The sequence below is a fragment of the Rhipicephalus microplus genome, chromosome 1 (genome assembly GCF_043290135.1).
Source record: "Rhipicephalus microplus isolate Deutch F79 chromosome 1, USDA_Rmic, whole genome shotgun sequence".
In the NCBI taxonomy this organism is placed as follows: domain Eukaryota; kingdom Metazoa; phylum Arthropoda; class Arachnida; order Ixodida; family Ixodidae; genus Rhipicephalus; species Rhipicephalus microplus.
Genome location: NC_134700.1, coordinates 265346923 through 265370150, shown reverse-complemented (window position 1 = coordinate 265370150; position 23228 = coordinate 265346923). Strand labels below are relative to the sequence as shown.

General features: G+C 45.5%; 1 protein-coding gene across 3 annotated transcripts; it reads right to left on the bottom strand.

Annotated features, from left to right (window-relative positions):
* Window positions 1-5663: 5663 nt before the first annotated feature.
* On the bottom strand, window positions 5664-23003 carry LOC142815901 (uncharacterized). 3 transcript variants are annotated; one of them, XM_075894161.1, is made up of 7 exons: window positions 22585-23003; window positions 14767-14913; window positions 10242-10313; window positions 8963-9293; window positions 8223-8567; window positions 7299-7577; window positions 5664-6773 (listed from the first exon to the last, which is right to left on the bottom strand). In XM_075894161.1, the coding sequence occupies exons 2-7, from the start codon at window positions 14844-14846 to the stop codon at window positions 5937-5939; spliced, it is 1944 nt and encodes a 647-aa protein (XP_075750276.1). In that variant the 5' UTR covers window positions 14847-14913; window positions 22585-23003; the 3' UTR covers window positions 5664-5936. The 3 variants fall into 3 exon arrangements, with proteins under 3 accessions (XP_075750276.1, XP_075750278.1, XP_075750277.1); XM_075894163.1 differs by lacking the exon at window positions 22585-23003 and adding an exon at window positions 20812-20870; XM_075894162.1 differs by lacking the exon at window positions 22585-23003 and adding an exon at window positions 20681-20822.
* Between the last annotated feature and the right edge of the window lie 225 nt (window positions 23004-23228).

The window sequence follows — 23228 nt, the reverse complement described above, 5'->3', positions numbered from 1 at the left end:
TACGCGAGATGGTAACAAAAGTACAAGTAGTTTATACTAGTAACCTCCTTGCAAAGGTAAGACATCCGCTAGTCAGAAGAATCTTTGTGAAGGCGCACAATTTTTCATGGCTTCTGAAGTGTTGTGACGCATGGAAGTTCATCAGAAAGTATTTCAGCTGCTGTCCGCGAAACACATCCCCTCACGTTACAATAGTCTAATTTGTGAAATGGCGTTTGATTGGCACAACCACAGGCGTGGGCAGAGATAGAAGCGCGAGGGGGGGGGGTCAACGCTTACTCCCTCGAAAAATTTTTAATAAAGCACGCGCTGGCACACACTAACATATATCTCATTCTACGAATAAACGTAGGCGTGCAAGGTCGTCTCGCTATCTCAGTCGGACCTGTCCCGTCATTGTTGAAAGAGTATAAGGTTATGCATGGCCACGGAGGTTTTTCGGCGATTGTGGCGGCCGAAGTCCCATGATGTAGCATCCCAAGAACTCTTCACTTCCCAGTTTGGCTCCATGCAAAAAAAAAAAACATGTAATCGTTTTTGTTTTGTTCCCCCCCCCCCCCCCTGTCAAGCATCTCTTCTTTTGGCCGTAATCAACTGGAGGTGGCAGGGAACTATGGCTCTCCCCTTCCCTAGTTCCCCCACCAACCCTGCGCACCCTTACGGTAGAGGTCATGGAATCCCTAGACTCTTGGGTACCTTCCGCCAGGACAATATATGAGTTCCATCACTATCAATAAAGTTTACCACTACTATACTGCGATTGCATAGCTCATCCTGACAAAACAAGCAGTTTAAAACAGGTGTTCTGCAGCAAAATTCAGTGGTAGCTTGTCATGTCTCGCTTCCGTGTACGCATTTTGAAGGCTGATCTTTCAGTATACATTATGAAGGTGTGCAGAAAATACACTGTACTTGCATACGACTTTCTTGCCTGAGCTGCTATACTATGAGGGGAAACTAAAGTTGCTGCATTTGTCGCTATAGCTTCACCACAACAGCTGTATATCTCTTGCAATGGCCCTTTGGTATCTGTGCATTCCAAGGCCCGAGTGAAATGCGAGCTTATGCTACATTTGGCACTTCATAACAAATATTTAGTTTCCAACATATGATAATCAACTAAATTTTTGCACCCTCCTTATCTTCCTTTACGCATTAAGTAATTACGAGAAATGTTGCCACTGTCAGGTGTGTTTGTAGTGAGAAGTCCCACCTACAGAATAACTTGCAAGCCATCGATACATTTTCATTTTCCATTGCAATATAACCAAGTGCAGTAAACAAATATATATACAACAGCTCAGTTCCAACTGTAATAAACCATTGAATCACCTGCAAACCCCCACAACTACAGTTGGTAAAATTATGACTTCTGTGTAGTTTTGACCAATTTGCCTTGCTTACATGAGGCACACCACAATTATCAAAAATTCACCCAGCAAAGCTTCCTTCCAGTTATTTTGCACAACCTTGCTTCCCAAGAGGCACGAGTTTTACCATTATGCTTTAACAATGCCCAAGAGCACAGAGTAGAGTAAAATTTTTAAAAAGGAAAAGAAAAAGCTGAACATGGTTAAATTGCTTGTTTAAATGATAAAACCATGCTTAATAATATAGAGTGCCCCACACATTTTCGTATCTTTGATTCAGCCAAAAATGTTAGGTTTATGATACCAACTGATGAGCATCCAAGCGGAGGTGGACAGCCAGAGCTTTCTGCCTCAGCTGAATTTTTAAAAACATAGAGACTGCTAGTTTCCCTGAGCTCAGTAGGTCGTTATAAAAGTGTTCCGGCTACTGGAAAGAAAAATGCTACATTTTCTTTTTTAACAGACGTGACATTTACGGAGTCCACTTGCTTTGTGTGTGTGACACATGACACAGTTATGTGCACGTATTTTCAGTTAAGTAGCACCTTGGCTGGCTTTGTTTCGATGTCAAAAGATATTCTCATATTCCTGAATCAAAGAAGCTGTTTAGAAAGCGCAGTATAGACAGCTAGCACTGACACTACGATGTTGGAGCACCACCATATGGGGAACTAACTAAGGTTTCTCGTGTCACATTAATGTTGTCAAAGCATCATATGAAGGTTATTCAATTATCCACGAACAGAGACCTTTCCACAGAGCCGTTTTCACATGAACACAACTTGTTTCTCTTGTCGAGTACCAGTTCCTTTCAGCAGCTGCGTCCATGAGGTCACGTGCAAGTCACCTATAAGACACGCTTCAGCTACTGACATAAAAAATACCAAGAGCACTTGAGTGAGCACTTCAGCAAGCAAGCTTTGTTATCATTGGGCATTACCACAAGGGCAAAATATTATACCTGTCATGGCAATGCCTATGCTTTGATCGATGTGAATCTTCTAGAAACCATGATTACAAGTAACTGTGCACAAAATGCGGTAGAACCGTGGCACTCACGAGAACACAATAGATTGCGCCTCTTGGAATAGAGACTCTTAAAACTGCCACTTGAAACAGTTCCAACTTTCAGAAAAGGCCTGCATGGCTTTAGTAAGAATTCTCAATGCTGTTTGGCATATCGGTGAGATACAAAGTGTTATACAGTTGGGTAAGAACCACTGCCATTGAAGCCAGTTAATTGATATGTAGGGTTTAACGTCCCAAAACCACCATTTGATTACGAGAAACGCCGTAGTGGAGGCCTCCGATAATGTCGACCACCTGGGGCTCTTCAACATGCACTTAAATCTGAGCACATGGGCCTACAGCATTTTATTCTCCATTCAAAATTCAGCCGGGATCAGCAGCCGAGTACCTTCGCCACCCAACCACCGTGACGGGATGAAGCTAGAGAACCAAGAAAAGTGAAAAGCCGATCCATATGACGACTATAGGATACATTGCTATTAAATTACTCAGTACAGCTCCTTTTTGAAGAAAACAATGAAGTAAACTTGTTTAATATCTTGTAATCAATTTTTTCTTTGTTACATTTGTCCCATTATCAAAATAACTTGAAAAACGGAATACCGATTTTTTTTACTAGAGTAAACCAAACATCAATACGCATCTAAGGAACTAGAAATGTGACTATGTGCAGAATAGTTTTCATTTTGTGGGCAGTTTTTCATAAAAAATAGCGACAAAACTTGCTTGCTTGGCATAAAAAATCGATTAGATTGATTGATGGATATGTGGGGTTTAATGTCCCAAAACCACCACATGAATATAAGAGACGCCGTAGTGGAGGGCTCCGGAAATTTGGACCACCTGGGGTTCTTTAACGTGCACCCAAATCTGAGCACACAGGACTACAACATTTCCGCCTCCATCAGAAATGTAGCCGCCGCAGCAAGGATACGAACCCGTGACCTGCGGGTCAGCAGCTGAGTACCTTAGCTACTAGACCACCGCGACGAGGCTGGCTAAAAAAAAAAAAGTAGAATGTTTAAGTTCATTGGTAATTCCAGTTCCATAGCAAGAAGAGACGCCAATGAATAAAATGAAACGAACCCAAATGCTTTACAAATAGTAGTTTCAGAGAAAATGGGTTCTCAAGAAGCCTTAAGATACATGGGAGGTTTAGGGCCTACAACGTACCCTTAAACGCAAGAACCAGATCAAAATATATTATGCTAGCCAGTCTCGATTAAAAAATATGCAAACTATTTTGGCTGCACTGTCGAAATTTGGGCCTGTTGGTGCATTGTGATGGCTGAAAATAGTGCACAGGACACGGCGCCTGTGTCCTTTTCTTGTGTCCCCGTTTCTTAGCACTATTTTCAGTCCTCATCATGACTGGTCCCCGAGTTGGGAGCACGTTTTTGGATACTCTCAAAATTGAATTAAGTTTTTTATAGATACCAAACACAAAAAAGCCTCGTTCCTTATAAAAGCACTCAAGCATCCGAAGTAAAAAAAAAATTGATTTTGTGTACTATTACTCTAAATTGCTCGTTAGATATACTGCTGCTGATTCTGTTGAGTATACTTGTCAACAGTAAAACAAAGTGTTATTAATTTTGTTAGTACCAGCTACGCTGGCAGTGCACCGGTTCTAAACAAACAAGACCTAAGTGAGTGAGAAACCACTGCCTTTGTTGTGAACAGCAACAGGAGCACAAATAACATTTTGTACTCAAGTGTTAAGAAGCATGCACCTCTTTAGCCATTAAATTTGAATGGATACTGACATAAATATTGTGCAGCTTCTTTAAATAGCTGCCAACACTAATCACAGTATCAAGATTTAAAATGACTTGAATTTCAAAAGAGCACCAAAATAAACACAGGATGTTTATGCCACTAGGCCAAAACAGACAATTAAAGCACCAGCTACAATTGTGTTAAATATACCATCCACATAACGAAAAGCAAAGGTGGCAGTCTCGTATCACTACTCTCCAGTGACCCAGCCAGCTTAGATCTTTTTGACGGTGCTTATGTTTTGTAATGGCTCTTCTCACAAGCCGAGTGCCAAATGAATTCCACCTTTATCGCAGTCATGGTGAAACAGCGTATGCGTTGGTCAGTGCTTTTTGGTATTTATGAGACTACAAAAAGTTTCAAAAGTTTGCATTGAAGCTTAGAAGCAATAAAAGGTAATTTTATGGTGCACTTTTATGAGTGGGCAATATGAAAATTGTTAATAGTGAACATTACAAGAAATTTATTATTATTGCGGACAAGCAATCATTGCAACAAAGCTACACTTGACGGGAGGCTACAACTTCAGAGTGAGTTTAGCAAATCAAGTATATGCCTAGCGTCGGAGCACTGACTAATGCATGCAAACCCTATCACTGCTCACAAAAGAATGAAGATGCCTATGCGTTAGCCAACAAATAAAAAGCCTCCATATTGTAAGGTCACAGTGGCATGCAAAAGCAACAATACAGCTCAGATAAACGGAAGCTAGTAAATAAAAAATACTAAAGGAGGCTTCAGAGTGCTCCAAAATCCTTTCTGCATTAATTCAGTAAAAAGATCATTTATCACGAGAGAAAGCAATGATCCCTTTCTAAATTTTTGCGTGCTGTAGCCAGAGCATACAATATCAAACACTGTGGTAGTATTTCAGGATGCAAGTGCTTTGGTCTTCTCCAAGATGCCGTGCAAATGCTATGGCACAACTTTATGTAACAGCCAACATTATTGGTCAAAATGCACAGCACCTTTAATTTCACTCAGTCCTGAATTGTTTACTAGACGCTGGCAAAGTCGGAAGGAATACAACACAAGAGGTTTCGGAGGGCTTCCCTCCACTGGATCACCCTTTATTGAAGCTGTTATCCAGAATCTCCGTTTACAAAATCCTTAGTCCCAGGCTAACTGGTTTCCACAGCCCCAACTCCGGGTATTTTGCGTGGTGACAACAAAAACAAAGCGGCACCCGCAGCACTGTAGATTCCCATCACTGCTAGTGCGGACACGAAGACTGCAATGCACACGCGTGCCACACACACACACACACACATATATATACTCGCACACATATGGGAAAGAAATGTGGAGAGAGAAAAAATTGGCAGAGAAGGGGAAGTAAAGAACTTAGAGAGCTTAAATACTGCCTTTACAGACAATAAGAAACCAGACAATAATGTCCTCAACACGTGCACATTTGCACTGAGAAATATGCAAAAGTCGTTCTTGCCACAGTCTTTACGAAGAACGTGTGTGAAAAGCATCATCTCCACCACACACGGGAGGGGGCTGTCACGCCCGAGTTATTTTATTCAAAACAAGTCAGCACTGTGGGCCACCATCAGGGCAGACAGGACTACACACTGGGCACAACCGCAGCACTAACCGATGCACCTCTTGATCACCGCAGCCACACCACCTCCACCCACCCAATAATATAGCCAGTACCTTAGGGAGAGAAAGAGAGACTGTCGCTGACGTGCTCCAGAGGTGCCTCCAGAAGAAAATGGACATCACTCATTAGCTGGACAGGCTGTGTCATCACGTCTTCCAGTTGAGCGAGCCCTGAGCCATCGAACGAGGTGGGATCATGTCTAGCAGGTACTGCCGATGCAGGTCTGCCGTGGGTGGTAGCTTTCCCGCCGCACCTGCCGCACCGGCAGCACTCAGCATCTGGTAAGAGTACGCAGCGAGGAGGGGTCCAAAGGGCAGCACGTGGGCCGGCTGAGGTGTACCACTTGCGGCCTGGTGCTGAGATGCCCCAGGCAGTGACGCTAGCTGCTGCAGCTGCTGGGCCTGAAGCAGCTGCTGGGCACTCAGCTTGGGCAGGAAGCCGCCACTGCCCGCCGCCGTTCCTAGTCGCGGCGAGTGCGCGGCTGGTGGAGGCGTCGATGACGGTGGAGGTGACGGTGCTGCACCACTGGCAAGTCGCTGCTCAATCTCCTGCTCCTGTTGTAGGGCCTTGACAAAGGCGGTCTTGAGACGGTGCGTGTGCTCCGCCTTGAGCGCCTTTTTCAGGTTTGAGGTGACACAGGCCTCGCAGATGACTGATGGCCGACCGGCGCGCCGAGTGTCCTGCCACTTCCACACGGGCGTGAAGTCCAGACCGCACTGACTGCACGCAAATGGCTCAGGAGGTGCAGCGCGTGAGCTTGCCTCCCCGTCTGTCAGGAAGCTCACCACAGTCTCCAGTCCAAGCAAGTACACGAACTCAGGACTACTGGCGTTGGGCACGAAGTGCATCTCTGGCGGAGGTGGCTTAGGTGGTGGAATCTGGAGCAACGTCTTTTCTAGCTGCTTGCGTAAAGCCAACTTGGCTGCGGCCTGGCGCTGAGCAGGGCTCTGGTTGTCAGCTGCAGACAGGCCTGGTGGCGTTCCCTGCACATAAGAATCCCAATTGCTGCTTGCTGCTGCCAAGCCCACCGCAATACTTTTCTATGTGAATGAATTGCTTTTCCACCTGCAGTAGCCGACCCCATTAGATGGGCCTTGCAATGGTTTTTTTCTCCAAAACCTTCATTTGAGCAAGAATTTTCCTACACAGAGAGTTACAAAGTAAATCAGCATATTATAATAACTGAGAATGTATGTAATCAAACAAGAATTAATATTTTAGACCCTTTTGAGCAAAGCTGATGACATGCTCAACACATGCGAGTAATCCCAGCTTTACCTCAACTCACTCATGAACATATAGACGTGCATCAAAGCGAAGCAGCCATATATATGCTAAACTTCTGCAAAGTATGCCCACGCTGAGCAGTGTTACCTAAGAGCGAACAGCCCCGTACAATTTCCTATGGCATCAAGCAGAATATTTGGATTATACATACGTTCAAGGTGGCGTTATCTACAAGTCGCGAGCATTTCTTCGAAATGTTCACAAGATAATGCCTGATGTACCTGAGGCTGCGGTGGCTGATTGGCTGTGCTGCCAACCTGGTGAGCTCCTGGAGCGGCATGGTTGCCACTGAAGTGCTGCGAGCCATGGGACAATGTTCGGGACAGGGAACCGGCCATGTTGTTGATGCCCGCGGCGCTGGCCGCATTGGCAGGCAATCTGAGCACGTTCTGCTGCAGCTGTCCAAGACTACCTGCGCTGTTACTACCTGCTCGCAACGCAGTTCCTGAGCTAAGGCTTCCTTGAAGTGCACTGCTTGGGGATGGGCCCTGGTTGCGAAGCTGCAACAAAAAGATTGGCCACAATATTTCCCTTCGTCACTGCAAATAGCAGCCCGTTAAAATCCAATACAGGAGCAACAGTCTCTCCCAGGAATACAGAGCAACCATAGTATTACATCAACCAGACTCATCTCACACAACCACTTTTCCTAGTCTTGCCTTCAACAAAGTATCCTACCCCTTGATACATGTTCAGTTACGCAGTAAAGAGGGTTTTCCCCACAGTGGGAAGCACTGGTACTGCCCCCCGCCATTCTGGTTGAACGCCCACCTTTACAATTGCTGTATTTACACCATTATAACGAGATTTGAATATAGGTCGACCTCCCAAAAATCTCACAAGAAAAGAAGAAAAACGCCTTGCGGGAATACGTGAAGATCATTTTAAGAAAGACTTTATTAGTGAAACTTGCTTTCAATTCTAGGTCGACTAGGCACAACAGGTTCTCGTTGCATAATCGTGTCTCGAAACAGAGGCCCTTTTGATGTCTTGGTATGGCTCAGTGCAAAAAAATTTAGTATTGCAAATCATCTTTTGAGAACTGCCATGGCTACAAACAAGGCTGAACACATCAGTGCTGGCTCAGGGCTGACAGACTAGGCTAGCTTTGGGTGTTGATGACCCGTGTTGCTGTGCAGACTCACCCTGGCATTGACGCCCACCAGGTCTGGTGTGGCTCGACTATTGGACCCCTGATGTGTCTGTGGCGGCTGCTGATGGTGGTGTTGCTGCTGTTGCTGATGATGGTGGTGGTGATGGTGGTGGTGGTGATGATGGTGGTGGTGGTTGCTCAGTGCCATCTTGCCTGATGCACCGAGGCTCTGGCCTGGATTGGCCACCACAGTCGGGGCACTTCGAGGTGGGGGCGCCAGGGGAGGTGCTGCAGTTGGGACCACTGTTGACGCTCGGGCTGATGGCACGTTGGGTGGCGCTGCTGGTTGTGCAGGCCGTGCTGGCTCCTGCCTTTGCAGGAGTTGACTCTGACGCACCTAAGGCACAAACAATGCAGCCAGACTAATGAGTATGGCGGAAACTAGTGTGCTGCAACTATGCTTTCGAAGCATTTCTTTTTTCTGCTACGTAAGAATTGAAACAACATGAAATACTGAGCAAGCGCCCCCTTCCCCCGCCCTGCAGCGAAGGACAATTCGACAAGATTTGGAGGGAGAGGGCTTTCATTAGTAATGAACCAAAATTCAAAATGGTGACGGAACAGCAGCCAAGAATTAGGAATGCAAATCCATGATTCTAATGAAATGCTACTTAAAAATCGGTTTTCTGCAGATTTCTGCAGCAATCAGTTTCAGCACATTTCTGCTGCTATTGATAGCAACCAAGCAGACAAAAACTGCATTTAAAGGGGATTACTTTGAAGCACACAAACCTTTTTGAGCAGCACCAACTTCATCTCTTCATTGCGCAACTCCTGGCGCAGGCTTCGCACCAGTGCCCTGCGTGCAGCCAGCTCCTGCTGAGAAAGTGGTGTCGGGGGAGGTTGTGGCGGAGGCTGCATCTGCCATCCACTGCTACCAGTAGCCCCGTTGACAAGCCGATGGCCGTTGAGGCGGCCATTCTCCTCGTCCGAGAGCACAATGACGTCGTCGGGACCGAGCCGCTGGGGGCCCAAGCCTGCCTTGCGCCTCCCTCCTGAACTGCGTACCACTTCTGGCAATGGTGCTGCTGCCACAGGAGCCACTGCTGGCACAGGCTCTTTCCTGAGTGGATAACACAGTGGCTCACATTATCATTCATTGACACACCGGGGAAAAAAGAGCTACAGCCCCTTCAAGCACTGCGTACACAAAAACTTCAGAGGCGCACCACGCACCATATGTGTTCCTTCAAATGGCTTGAAATGCAATGTGCACAACTGAGCAGACAACTAACAGTCGTATAACTTTATCGGCCCTGCCATGGCGATCTAGTGGTTATGGCACTCAACTGTAAACCAAAAGGTCGCGGGATCACTCTCGGCTGCATTTTTGATGGAGGAGAAAATGTTTGAGGCCCGTGCACTTAGATTTAGGTGCATGTTAAAGAACCCCCGGTGACCGAGATTTCTGGAGCCCTCCATTTATGGTCTCTCTCATAATCATATTGTGGTTTTGGAAAATTAAACCCCGGATATTATTGTTATTTTATAACTTCATCATGCATGCTGTAGATGATCATTTTGCTGGAGTCACTGTTATGCTCGATGATTGTTCAATGTGTCATATTTATTCTTTGCTCAATAGAAGTCCAACCAAGAAGCAACCTATGCCTGCGTCTTGGGCCTAATATTCGGTGCTTTTTATGCAATAATTAAAGCTCACTGACTTAGATATAATTGAATATTTAATTGTGTACTAATAAACATTATTTACTAAAACTTGCAAAAAAAATGCATTGCTTCAATTTCTCTCCAAGAATGTAATTCTGGGTGCCTAGGAATCATGCCATGCCAAATCAACGCATTTGTCGACAGTGCATAATAATTCACACAGAGATAATATCCAGTAAACAATGTTTTCGTCACAAGGCAATGACAACACAATTCAGGCAGTAAGCCTCCCTCCACCACATACCCATCCACTACTCTATGTTCCGACAAAGACAATCATGCAATGTTTGCACAAAATTCACAAGTAGAAGTGGTAGAACAGCATGCTACACACACTCACTTGATACTAAGATCCTCAACTTCCATTGTGTCCAAGGCAACGATGGAAGGCTCAGGTCGTTCATGACGTCTTCTGCATAGCAAAGCCACAGGGGATTAGGATAACCCTTCGCTGTCGATACAAGGAGGAAACACTGTGCAACATGTCATCCACAAATAGTTTCAAAAGGCCCTTACCATTTCTCCAATGAGGAATACACAATAGAAAAGTACACTTCGTGGTCATTACAGTACTCATAATTAGAAGTAAACTATACAAACTGCTATTTCAAATAACTGCCGGGTAAAATGCTTTAGGAATAAGGCCCACATGCAACAAGCAAAACAGAGGCCATTAAATAACAGGATTCATGATCGTTTACATGACAAAAATTCGAGAATTTTCTAGAACTTTCAAGGCTGGGTGAATTTTTAAGGACCACGTATGTTAGAAATCCAATTGACACATCTTCAGGAGAGGATGAAGGCTTGAAATAACTAGAATTAATTGAAAAAGCATAACACCACTAGAGCGAACATGAAAACGATGGCTCGGATAACATTCTCTATTATGCCACTCTTTTCTACTTTTCCCGACTTTTCATATTGTTACGAGAAGGAAACAGACTCGGAAGAGTAGACAGATATATCTGTACAGCTGGACAAGCAAGCAGCGCCAGCAACACAGATTATCTCGCGCCAGTCTGAATTCTTTATGCTCTTTATCTCGATGCTACTGGTACTTAGCATGAACCCTGGCAGCAGAGACACCACCCCGAAGATTTAAAGGTTATCAGATGAACTTTTGTATTGTCTTGAGCTGCAAGATGTGAACAGCATCACTGGAGCGCACAACAGATGAAGATGGTCAGATGAGACTGATCTCATAGGCGACACATGTTACTTGATGCAATACACAGTCACGTGTAACGAGACCGTGTAAGTTTTTCTTATCGGCCAACTGGATGATGAGAAGACCAGAGTAACACAAGGGCAGTGGGTGCTAAATGTATGCCTCGATGTTCCAAATCGTACCGATGCCGTTGGTTGGTCTGCGACGGCGTCAGCCGCGCACGGGTGAGCTGACGGGCATGATCGGCTCACGTGAATATGTCGCAGGCATACTAACTGGTGGACGAGGTATGAGCCGAGATGACTGTGTCCAGAGGTAAATTCGACTCTTTTTCGTATAATAGGTAGAATAGCGAAAAACCTGCTGTGTCGAGACATAATTGATTGATTGATTTGTGGGGTTTAACGTCCCAAAACCACCATATGATTATGAGAGACACCGTAGTGGAGGGCTCCGGAAATTTTGACCACCTGGGGTTCTTTAACGTGCACCCAAATCTGAGCACACAGGCCTCGACGTTTCCGCCTCCATCGGAAATGCAGCCGCCGCAGCCGGGATTTGAACCCGCGACCTGCGGGTCAGTAGCCGAGTACCTTAGCCACTAGACCACCGCGGCGGGGCGTGTCGAGACATAATAAACTATATGCGAAAGTTGTGTGGGGTAAGGCAGGATCCCAGTCTCGGTGGTCGGGCGACACATATATAGCGAGCATATTCGTGAGAGTACAGTTAAAACGTTCCGTGAGTGCATTGATTTGAGGGCGGTAAGCTGTGGTCAGTGTGTGTAGCGTGGAACAAGAACGCAGAATGTAGGCGATGACTTAGGGTTAAAAATGTACAGCCACGGTCTGTGAGGAGTTGTCTCAGGGCACCAAGAACCAATATAGTGTCCCGTGACAAGTCAGCGACGTCAGTTGCACAGCTTGTCAGTAAAGCTCGCGTAATTTGTAGTGGCGGCTATCCATTTGTTTCTCAATGTTAATGCGGGAAAACAATCATGCAGGTCTAACCTAGCATGGTAAAATGGTTCTGCGGGTATGTTGATTTGTTGAAGATGGCCAGCGGGTAGTAGCGATGGTGTTTTAAGATGTTGACACAACTCGCACATGGCGACGTATCGGAGTACTGAGCGAGCAAGACCTGGTCAGAAGAAACAGCACCGTACGTGCTCGTACCTACGAGATACGCCAAGGTGTCCAGCTGTGGGTGCGCAGTTAAGTTCAATGAGGACACAGCGCTGCAAATGCTTAGGCACAACAATGAGAAGATAGGGCCTGTCAGGTCGAAAATTGTGGCACTATAGGACACCCTTTTGAAGGACAAAGTGACAGACAACTAAATTATTTTTTTATTGCACTGTGAATTAAAGAACCGCTAACCTTTAGTGTCTGGTCTACTCCTCAAGCCCTTGCTACAAGCTTTTCCACAGTGCCCATATGCTCTAAGAGCTCAGGTCAAAAATTGTGGCACTATAGGACACCCTTTCGAAGGACAATGTGACGGACAACTAAATTATTTTTTTATTGCACTGTGAATTAAAGAACCGCTAACCTTTAGTGTCTGGTCTACTCCTCAAGCCCTTGCTACAAGCTTTTCCACAGTGCCCATATGCTCTAAGAGCTATATGTAGACAATCTTCTATGTCAGTGAAAGGAATGCTGCACGACTGCCAGTATTCTGACAGTATTTAAAAACTCTTTCAATCTCTTAGCATGGACACTGAATTGGTGTAACTACCACGTGTGATGGCTTTACATTCCCCCAATGGAGGAGGATAAGAGGAAAGATGCAGGAAAGACTTAACACTCACTGATATAATTTGTTTTATTTAGTTGTGGTAAATTGAACGTTTCTGCATCCACTTCTCCAGCAAATGCAAGAAACATATATGAGAATGCGAGACTATTTAGAAACAAGCAGCAGCCATGACTGCAGTGTTCGGCAGCACACAAGCCTGCAAACAGATTTTCGGGAATGAAGTGCACCAGATAAACTTTTGTTCCCGACTAACTAATGACTAATGTTTGCAAATTAGCTAATCAAATTAAAGAAATTTTAGTTTTTTTTTCTTTTGCTTGTAACCTATATTCGTACACTGCAACTTTACGATATAGTCTCTGAAAATAATTACGATTGCTATTCGAATTGGGTACACTATTCCCAATACGTAGCAACAATTCTCGTTGCTTGCGTAGCACCCCTGCTTCTAACTCATTTGGTGTGCATCCCCCAGCTGTTGGCTTCATGCAACTTAGCCCTCTGCCTGAAAAGGTTGCCGATCCTTAATCAGTGATTATGAGATGTTAAAGGGACACTAAAGACAACTATTAAGCAGACATTGATTGTTGAAATAGCGGTCCGGGAACCACGTAGCGATACTTTTGTGCTAAGGAAGGGCCTATTTTGATATAAAATCACATTTTAGTGGTCCGCATCACGTTAGCGCACTTCAAATTACCCGCCTCAAGAAGCAAACCGACCGGAAAGACTCCTGTTACTTGCCGTGCACAACATTGCCCGGCTTTACTGCGCTAGTAGCAGCACACCAAAAGCAGCGGGAGCCACAGCAGCAACAACGGCCATTGATCGATTTCCCACCATTGGCTTCAAGATTGCAGGCGTTTTTTGGACGCTAGAGGGCACCACCTGTCCTGTGTAACTACGCGAAAACTGAATTTCCGAACCACTCGCGCCATTTCCCATAGTAGCATCCAGCGTTTTTTTTTTTTTTTTTCAATGAATCATACAGAAATGAACAGGCACCATTTTATGTCGTCTCTTGAAGCACAAAAGGTTCTTTATTTAGTGCAGCTAGATTGATTACTAGTGATTAATTGTATGTGGTCTGTCTGATGTCATTGGGATCATGTTGAAGATGTCCTAACGCGGCACATGTGTTCTTGTGCATTTACCTCAATTTCTCGGTAAGTAGGGCACTGTTGTTGATAATATTATCGTTTTAGATGTTGTCATACACTGAGCTTTCCCTCTGATGGAAATTGTCATTTGACTTTAGTGTCCCTTTAAAGATCCCATAGGGATCACACACAAGGAGAACGTGTGACTTTTCATTAACGGGACTCTGAAACACTTTTTTAAGCAACAATGGAATGAATTCAGAGGAAGAGCTTATTGCCTCACAAATTCAATGCCACAAAAATTTTAAGAATGCATCCAGTGCGAGTGCAGTTACGAAGGTTTGTTGCATGCTGCAATTGCATTCTCTCTTCTCTAGTCCCGCCGAAAGCGCTGGAAACTAAGCAGGAAAGGATGGCAGGGCCACAGAAAAACTCTAAGTGCGCATTGCGACCTTGAGCACTTTTTTCTTTTTTTTCTCGTATGTGACTTTTTCAGTGCGATCGTGCGAACGCCTGGACAAGTAGCAGCCTCCCGCGGCAATCTCTGTAATGAGCGAGCGTGCCATGTTCAAATCGGCCAATGGCTGATAGATGGGTCGTTGACGCGCGATTTTTGGGCATATAACGTTATTTGTCGAGAGAATAGAAAGCAATCTATAGCTGAGTTTGATAATTCATTGTGATTTCCAGGCCGCGTGCAGTGCTCTAATATTTGGCTCGCGTGTTGTCGGGAGCCTCTACTACCGAATAGCAGTGGTTTCTGACCATGCTCAAAAAGTGTTGCAGGGCCCCTTTAAGAACAACTCTGAACCGCATTGGCCAAAAATGTTGCCTACCTTGGCTCGGGAGGTGGCCTGAGGAGAGGTCGTGGAAGAGCCTGGCCAAGGATTCCTCGAAAAAATGGGTTGGTCTCCATGATGATTCTAGCCTACTGCCACCAGTCACTTTTCCTAGCAGTGAAGAGCTGCCGCCATGCCGACACCCTGAAAGAAATGTGCGCGGACACTTTTATTAGGTACACCTGCTAAACTTATATGCAATAGCTTTCTGTGGTAGTTCTGCCTATCAAGAAAATTTACCCAACTACAGCAGCTATTCCAATAAATACAATAGTAATACAAAGCTCAAAAACAAAACAAAGCATGTAAGATTTTAGAATGCAGCTACTATTAGGCGTCCATTCTTGCTTTGAGTGGGATTGCAGTTGGTGTAACAGACATACATAAAAAAATTAATAATGAGAAAATAAAATTAAACATGATCGAATGGTAATTGCATCAGGGCCCACTGCATGTCAGTAGTGTATTCTGCCACAGAGCTATGATGGTGCCTGAAACTCGATCACAAAAAGAGCCTATAGTGGCATCATGTCAGGCCAGGAATCGTATCAACCAATGTAATTAGCATGGCAGAAGAGTCAAAGAAAAACTAACAACCACACAATGCTGCCTGCACAATGTGTGTGGTTTAATGCTTCCAAACCCGCCTCGCAAAATATTCAGCCCTAATTCATCCTCACCAGCCTCACGCAGCATCAAGAAAATGCACATATTACCTTACAGATGTGCAACGGGCACCTTACTTATTTACAGAAAGGTGAATAATAGCGCATTGGACGCTGTCCTACTTGACGAAAATTATGTTTTACCGCGCAGTCAATACCTCGTCGGCAGCCAACTGCAAACAAAGTTGTCTTTGCCTCAACACGACTGCACTATGAATTAGCATTCGGTGGCATTGTAACCGCATGCGAATTTCTTTTATTGAAGTAAGTTTGGCGGCGTGCCGTTCACAGTTTAGCACTTCCTTGATCAAGGGGAGGATACACTGGTAAACTGCATGGCAAAGGCTAAACACGTGCACAAAACGTTTTGCATATTGTTACAAAAGGAAAGCGGTTTCACACATATCCACAGGATATCTGCAACACACTCAAAGGGATTCGTGCCGTAGATTTCGCAGTATTTTGCAACAATAGATATAGCATAACTGTTCAAAAAAAAAAAAAACAGAAAAAGTTTTACATTGTACTGCTAGATACCACATCACATGCCTACATAAAAAAGAAAACCTTTGAATTCCAGAACACTGCTATTGTTTAGAAACAGGAGGATGCCCCATATGGCTGAAGTGCTTTTAGAGCATGAGCAGCTCTCATAAAAATACTATTTTGATGTCATGTGACTAGCAGATGTAGCCCACTCTTACTGTCAATCCTACGACAACTTGTAAAAATTATTTGCATAAAAGTGCGAAATCTAAATTACTATTGAAAAAAATGACTGAATGTTCATTTCATTCACGTGAGAAATCTATACAATTCACTTTCTGAGAATTATATTGAGCCATGTTCTCATGCATTAAAGTCCTGCATACCATTCTTAAATCCCTTATAACAAAAAATTTGAAAAAAAAAAAAGGACACAAGGCCAAGTTCTTACTTCATGAAAAGTAATGGGTACATATTTATCTCTGAAACATCTCGTTCTAACAAGAACTAAATAATAATGCCCAAATATTGGGCAATTATATGGTGCAAGTTTTAAAACATAGCAAGGGGCTTTGAGCAAATTAGTGAATGGGCATTTATTTATGCAACTAGAAATAAGAGAAATTTTAAAAAAGTACGTTAAAAAATGTAAGTAGTTAACAGTATGGTAATAAAATACCTACTAAAAATAGAACTAACGTATCTGAATAGCAAGCAAGTCACTTTGTCAGCCCGACTTTCAAGACAATAATGTCCAAGCACCTGTTGCTTGTAGACAATTGTCAAATAAGCCTCCACTGCTAAGACTGTGACAAAATAAGAAAAAAAAAAGGGGGGGGGGCATTACATATGCACAATAAGAACACTCAGCAAAGGCAGAAATGCTATGAGCACAGAAAATTTGGACAGCATTCTAACTGTCACATAAACTAGGTGAGAGCTCGAACACAAATTCTAGTAAACTGAAATGGTTGCATACTACAAGGGCAAAGTTTCACTCTTGAAACACAGACTACTTGATTCAGAGGTGCAACATATGCAGGTCCTGCGCTAGCAATAACGACCTCAGCTACCAAACCAATATGAACCATTTTGTCTCTGCAGGTGCGCGTGAACACAGAGAAATAACACATCTGTCAGGGCGACTAGGAATGATAGGCTATGTTAGTTAATTTAACCTGATTCGGTTACAGAAGAGAGGGCATTTTTAGCAGTGTCATACTTTTGACAATATTCAAGGTCACCGCATTCCATCCTAGCATGTGTGATGCCAGCATTAAATGCAGAAAATGCTGTTTTTTTTTTTTCAGGCAGTTGAAACGAAAGTTGGCCGTGTGCTTGAGAGACAGCTTTATTAATGGTGCGCTGAAAATCTAATGTCGGCAAAAGAAAACTGGTCAATGAACATTTTGCACCTCAACTGCAATGCACTAAGGTTTCCACCCTAGAACTCCCGCTATTGGTAATTACCAGCTAAGGCTAAGGTCCACAAGTTAAGTGCCTAGACACCTAAGAGAAGCAATGAACGATTCTATTTTCATAAATTACACTCAGATTACTCTAAATGCTAATTTCACCGTCACGGGATCAGAAGATAAAAGCGAAAGTTCCATTTTGAAATTTGGACACACATGACGTCACAAATTTCATCAAGTATTTGCTACATTTTGGTGACATGGGCTACGTGAAGTTTCCTGAAACTTGGTATGTTAAGCCTCTGGCCTCATCAGAGGACATCATACTTCCTTGTTACCGAATAGAAACTATGCAATACCTAGCAGATGCCATCAAAATATATGTAGCAACAGCACTTGGCGTGGGAACTTCAGGATGGCATTGCCAATCCCAAGTAGTTTTCGCCCATTTTATCGTTTAAAACGAGCATCTTTTCACAGAAAGGTCGGTGGTTTTGGTATTTCGAATGAGCAATTTGCTAATATGACGAAAACAGTTTTTCTCTCATGTTGAAAATTTTGTTGAAGCACACTAAAAAACGGGCGGACAGAAGAGGATGACAAGAACAACACTTGCCTCTTCAGTCTCATCTGCCCGTCCATTTTTTAGTGCGCTTCAACAAAATTTTCAATTATGAACGTAATCCAACTGGCCCAACTTGCCATCTTGCTGCTTCTCTCATGTGTTGCTTTACAGCCAGTGGGTAGAACGTCTACAGCTAATGCAACCCAATGTGCTCGACGCCAAGTCACACTAAGGACTTGATAGTAACGATAAAATTGGCAGATGAGGAAACAAACTGGCCCTTGTCAAATCACTCTGGTGAGCACTCGCAGTTATCGGCTGTAAATACAAATTAGAACAGATCACATTAATTAAACCAACAATAGGTGCTTCTTAACTAAGTATTGAACTACAGCTGCATAGAGAGCAAGATGCGTGCATGCACTTTTAGTCATGCCCTGCTGTATTGCAACCAATGTACAGAATTCAAGCCGTTAAAGGGATCGGAGCTTTGTGCATGACTGCTTGGAACCACTTTTTCGAAGTAGTCATTGAATGACTTCAGTATTGGGAGTTTATTGCCTTTCGAGTCAATCGCAGCAAATATTTCTCATATTCAAGTCAAAGAAGTGGATTAACGGGAACTTGTCACGCACTTTCTCGCTTCTCTCATTCCGATGTACATGCTGAAAGCTACAATAGGAATGGGACATGGGAAAGAAAATTCATAAAAGTGCGTGATTAAACCCGACTGCTCTCTTCCATCAACATTCTTGTGCATGCGAGCGTGGCCCCACAATGAGGTGGCATTCCGTAGCAAGAAGCCCACCTCACCAAACACCACTCATGATTTGTGTTGGCTACTGGCCAAAAGCATGCCATTTTTTTTTCCGATGTTAAACAGCAGCTGCCGGCAGCCCCAAAGAAAGTGAGCAGGGGTCTCTGTATGCAAAGGGGGCACCCGAGAAAATTGCAAGTTTGCGCTCCCCTTCTAAACGCTCCTTGCCGCACACGAATGCAAGATTTGGCTAAGCTGCGGACAGTGTCTCATCACCGTTGCCCAGCAAGCCAGAGGGATGGTTTATGACCTTTTCAAGCACTGCGCTGCTGCACAGAACAGACACTGGACATGGTGTAAGTGGCAACCAGATTGACAATTGTGCACTTTATCAGTGAGTGTTTGCTATAGAGTACAGCAAGTATTCATGAAAAAGCAATGGTGCAAGTTAATTAACTGTTGGGCTCAGTCGCAAGCACAGTAGATGAAAGGTTGTGCAATCTAAAACGGAAAAACATGGAAGTGAAATGGAAGGTTTATTGAAGCTCGGGAAGTTGTGTGGACACATTTCTTTTTACACTTGGCAAAGCATTCTTGGGACACAATGCTACACATTGCTTACAAAGAAAAAAAAAGGGGGGGGATATGCGTGGCATTGCATGAGAAAAAGAAATCCAAAGAAAATGTGCATAGGCATTTGGAAGAACGAACTGAGAGCACAGTCCAAACATGGTCTCCGTTTAGGAAGCATAGTTTTGCAAAGGTAGCCGTTTGGAGGATGATGGAAACAAAACTAGCCAGGAGGCATAGCGGCGAGGAACGAAAGACAGTGGATTGGCCAGCAGATAGTGTGCATACATACGCCGCAACGACACGAAAGCTGCACTTCGAAAACTTGTTGCCTACACAGCCGCCAAAATGTTTTGGGAAGACAGCGGGGGGTGGGGGGGGAATTCATCATTCATAATCAGCGTCACTGCTGTACGGATACGTTAGACCCCGTGCAAGAAGAGCTCGCACGAGCCGCTCGGCATGCAAACCTAGACGAGATTATTAGCGGCGGAATGTTTATACTACACCCACAACTGTCGGCCGCATGGATGTTGCGGGCGACGACTGATGCTGTTTGCGAAAAAAAAATGATCGCGCGTGCGCCTGTTAGCAACGTCGGCGGAAGTGCAACCATCAGTGCGAGCCGTACTCGCTCAAGCAGCAAGAGCGTGCGGCCTCCGCGAATTGTAGGTCACGCACTACGCCCGAGCGTGTTGGCCAAACGTCGCCGGTGGTGGTGGATGCGACCGCCCGAGAGACAAAAAAAAAAACGACGACCACCACCACACAGCCTCGCGCGCGTTACCAGCGTCCTAGAAATAAAAGGGCGGACAAATGAATGCGGTCGGCGGAAGAGATGACATTGCGACTTCTGGATGCCTGCACGACACGCATCTTTCCAGATGTGTACACCTTTCTCCTTGTCGTGCACAGCACACAACCGAACAATGTGCACAACTGAGAAACTGCGCCGAATGGAGCGCTCGATTCGCTAAAGGCGTCAGAAAATTGACGGATGGGAATCGAAAGTGCGACTCTCAAACATCAGTCGTCATCGGGTAAACAGCTTCGGCTTACGACACATTGTTGTGGGGAACTGACACGCACGCATACTTTTGGTGCAAAAGCTTTTTGTTGCAAGAAGGAATCGGAAACCGGCGCACTGGTGACGTAAACTGCAGTGCGGGACCTGCTTTCCAATGCTTTAATACGAAACAACACTCGGTACAAGACCCGCGATTCCAATCGAACCCATCAGCCCCCCCGCGATGTTACGTGCGTATAAAAAATGACGCGCTAAATATGTTAATCTTGACAACAACGTAAGCCTGTGCGGACGGCAAGCCGCCGTGGGTCGCTGACCCGACCGGTCATTTGTATCAGCGTCCCAGCACTTCGCGTAGAAAACGGCCGCACGGACGGCCCCAGCGCGCCAAAAAAACATTCGAACGATGTCAAAAAGTACACCAACCATTCAAGGAGTCCTCGCAGCACACCGCGCAGCTGGAAAGCGACGCAGAAATCGACAGAATGCGTCCGACGAAACAATTAGCTGACGAGCCGACCTTTCAATTAAAGGCATCGCAGCCATCATCAGCTTACTTGGATGGCGCTCCGTCGACCGGACGCAGCGGAACGGGCTTGATCACTCGCTTGTGCGGATCATTCGCATTTTTTTCGTCCCAGTGCAATCGCGAGAGTGACTTCGAAAGGACGGCATAGACGTGCGGAAAAAATAACAAATTACAACCTCAATCGCGCCCCAACGCGCCGTGTCGTTTTCAAAATGGCGAACTTTTCGTTAATTACCGTCTCGGGTTTTCGTCTGCCGCCCCTTCTTTCTCTTTGCTACCTCGCGACGACGGCGATGGACAACGCCGCCGCGGGAGAACATTTTTGTTTTGTTTTCATTGCGCAATCTTTTTTGCTTTTATTTATTTCCTTCGCGGTGGTTCGCTAGGCGCACCGCACGTTTAAACCACGCGGAAGGTACTAAGGATGCGCACGTGCAGGCATTCACAATGCAAAAATCCTATCAATCTCTTCAACTGATTAAGATTTCGCCCGCTATCTTTTTCATTCCTCGAAGAGATACGGCACGGCGCGATGGTATCGACTGCTTGCTTAAACTGCACTACGATCGGCGCTACTCGGCACTGACACGTAACGTTGACTCTTAAAACAATGGCCTGGAACCTCTTAGCGCATGCACTCAATGCAGACGTACAACTCCCGACAGCTGCTTGGTTTAGAACACATGGACCGCACCGAACAAAGAGATGCCGAGAAGGGAGAGCACGCCGGTACACGACAAAAAAAGAAATGAGAAGGAAAGGGAATCGACGACGCGAAGGGTGGGGGGAAGGCACCAGCCTGGGTCTCCTTCCTCCTCGCAAGTGCAGACATGTCCCGAGCTATGGAGCCAGCGAGTTCATTCCCTCTCACCCACCACACACCTCCCGCCGTCGACAAATACATACACATTCAACAAGCCTATCAAAAAGCGACGGAGGCGCCGTATCACGCACTAGTAGATGGCGGCACCTACCCATTTCCTCGAGCAATGATCTCGTATTGCTCTCATCTTCGTGAAAAATATCGCACCCGTCTCGTAATAGGAGAAAACGAAGCGCCAAATAACGCTGTGAAATCATCGATTTTTTTCCATGCTTCGTATTAGTAACCGCTTCCTCCACGCAAACTAGAGTCGCGAACACCGCAGGCGGCGAGAAACACTGCAACCGCGCGAAGGAACGACGCGCTACGAATGACAATCAGGCCCACGGACGTGACCGCGAGCTATCCGACGGAAACGCAAAACTCTTCCAAAGCGCGAGCGCCGCCGCTGTCTTCGATCGCAGCCTTTTTCGATCGAAGTCGCCAATTGCAATGACTACTAATTCCCCCTCCAGCGCCCCTCCCTCACTCCTAGCGCCGCCTCCTCAGGACCGGCGGGACGTGCGAACATGAAAAGCAAACATCCACAAAAAACAAGCAAAGACAAACATGGCGATCTGACTATTGTTTCGCCTATCACGAGCTTTCGCCCCCTTTTTGTTTTTTTTTTGTTTTTCATCAAAGGCGCGTTGCATACCTCCGCGCATACATTGCATTTTTTTATTTTTTTTAACGGAGCGCAGCGCTCAGCTGTTCAAGAGAAAGCAGAGGGTAGAAAGAACTAAAACGAACGTTCTCTTCGCACTCCAATACTTCGACCCTACGAAAAAAAAAAAAAAATACCGATGCGCCGATGGCTAGGGTTGCCGCAGTCTCACGAGCGCCTGGCAAAATGCAACGATTTGAATTCAACGGGAGCGCAGCGCTGGGCATGATTAGAACGACGGTGACCCCAGAGTCAGGAAAGTGGCCGCTTACCTCCATCTGCTCGTCGCCGGCATCCAGATCAAAAGTCAACACATTTAGGCTTAGCCGACCTCGATTATCCCAGGTCAGAATCGTGGGTCCGCGATGGTAGTCTGTGGTGCACTCGCTAGCACAAATCCAAAATTCGATGTCGCACAAGCACCGCTTTCACTTGATTGTCTGAGCGCCTGGGGGGCATCGATGCTTCGTTGGGTGCCGAGTAGCCGCCGGCTCCGGTGACGGACAGTCTTCCCGGCTCGACGGACACGATATATCGGGGGACGCAGCGTGCGCTCGCACTTCGGAAGCCTCGAGCAGCGGTGCCTTTCAACAGGGATGGCTACTCCACTGGTTACGCTTCCTCAAGTTTGTGCTGGTTAGCGGCCAGACGCCGCGGCCGGAGAGCAGCAAAAAACAAGGCCAACATCCAGCAATATGGCCGCCGCCCACGGCGACAAGAGATTCTGGAGAGAGGAAGGCTTTTCGCTCCCGCTTCTCGGATCGGACAGCGTTTTTGTTTCCTTTCGTAGGGGGCGCGTTCCGCACCGAGAGCGCTCCGCTCTTGACCTTGTAGGCATAAATTAAGCGCGTCTCCCCCCTGCAGTGCACCGCAGTAGCTCTCGTGAATTTATTTTCCTCGTTAGCATTGTAATGAA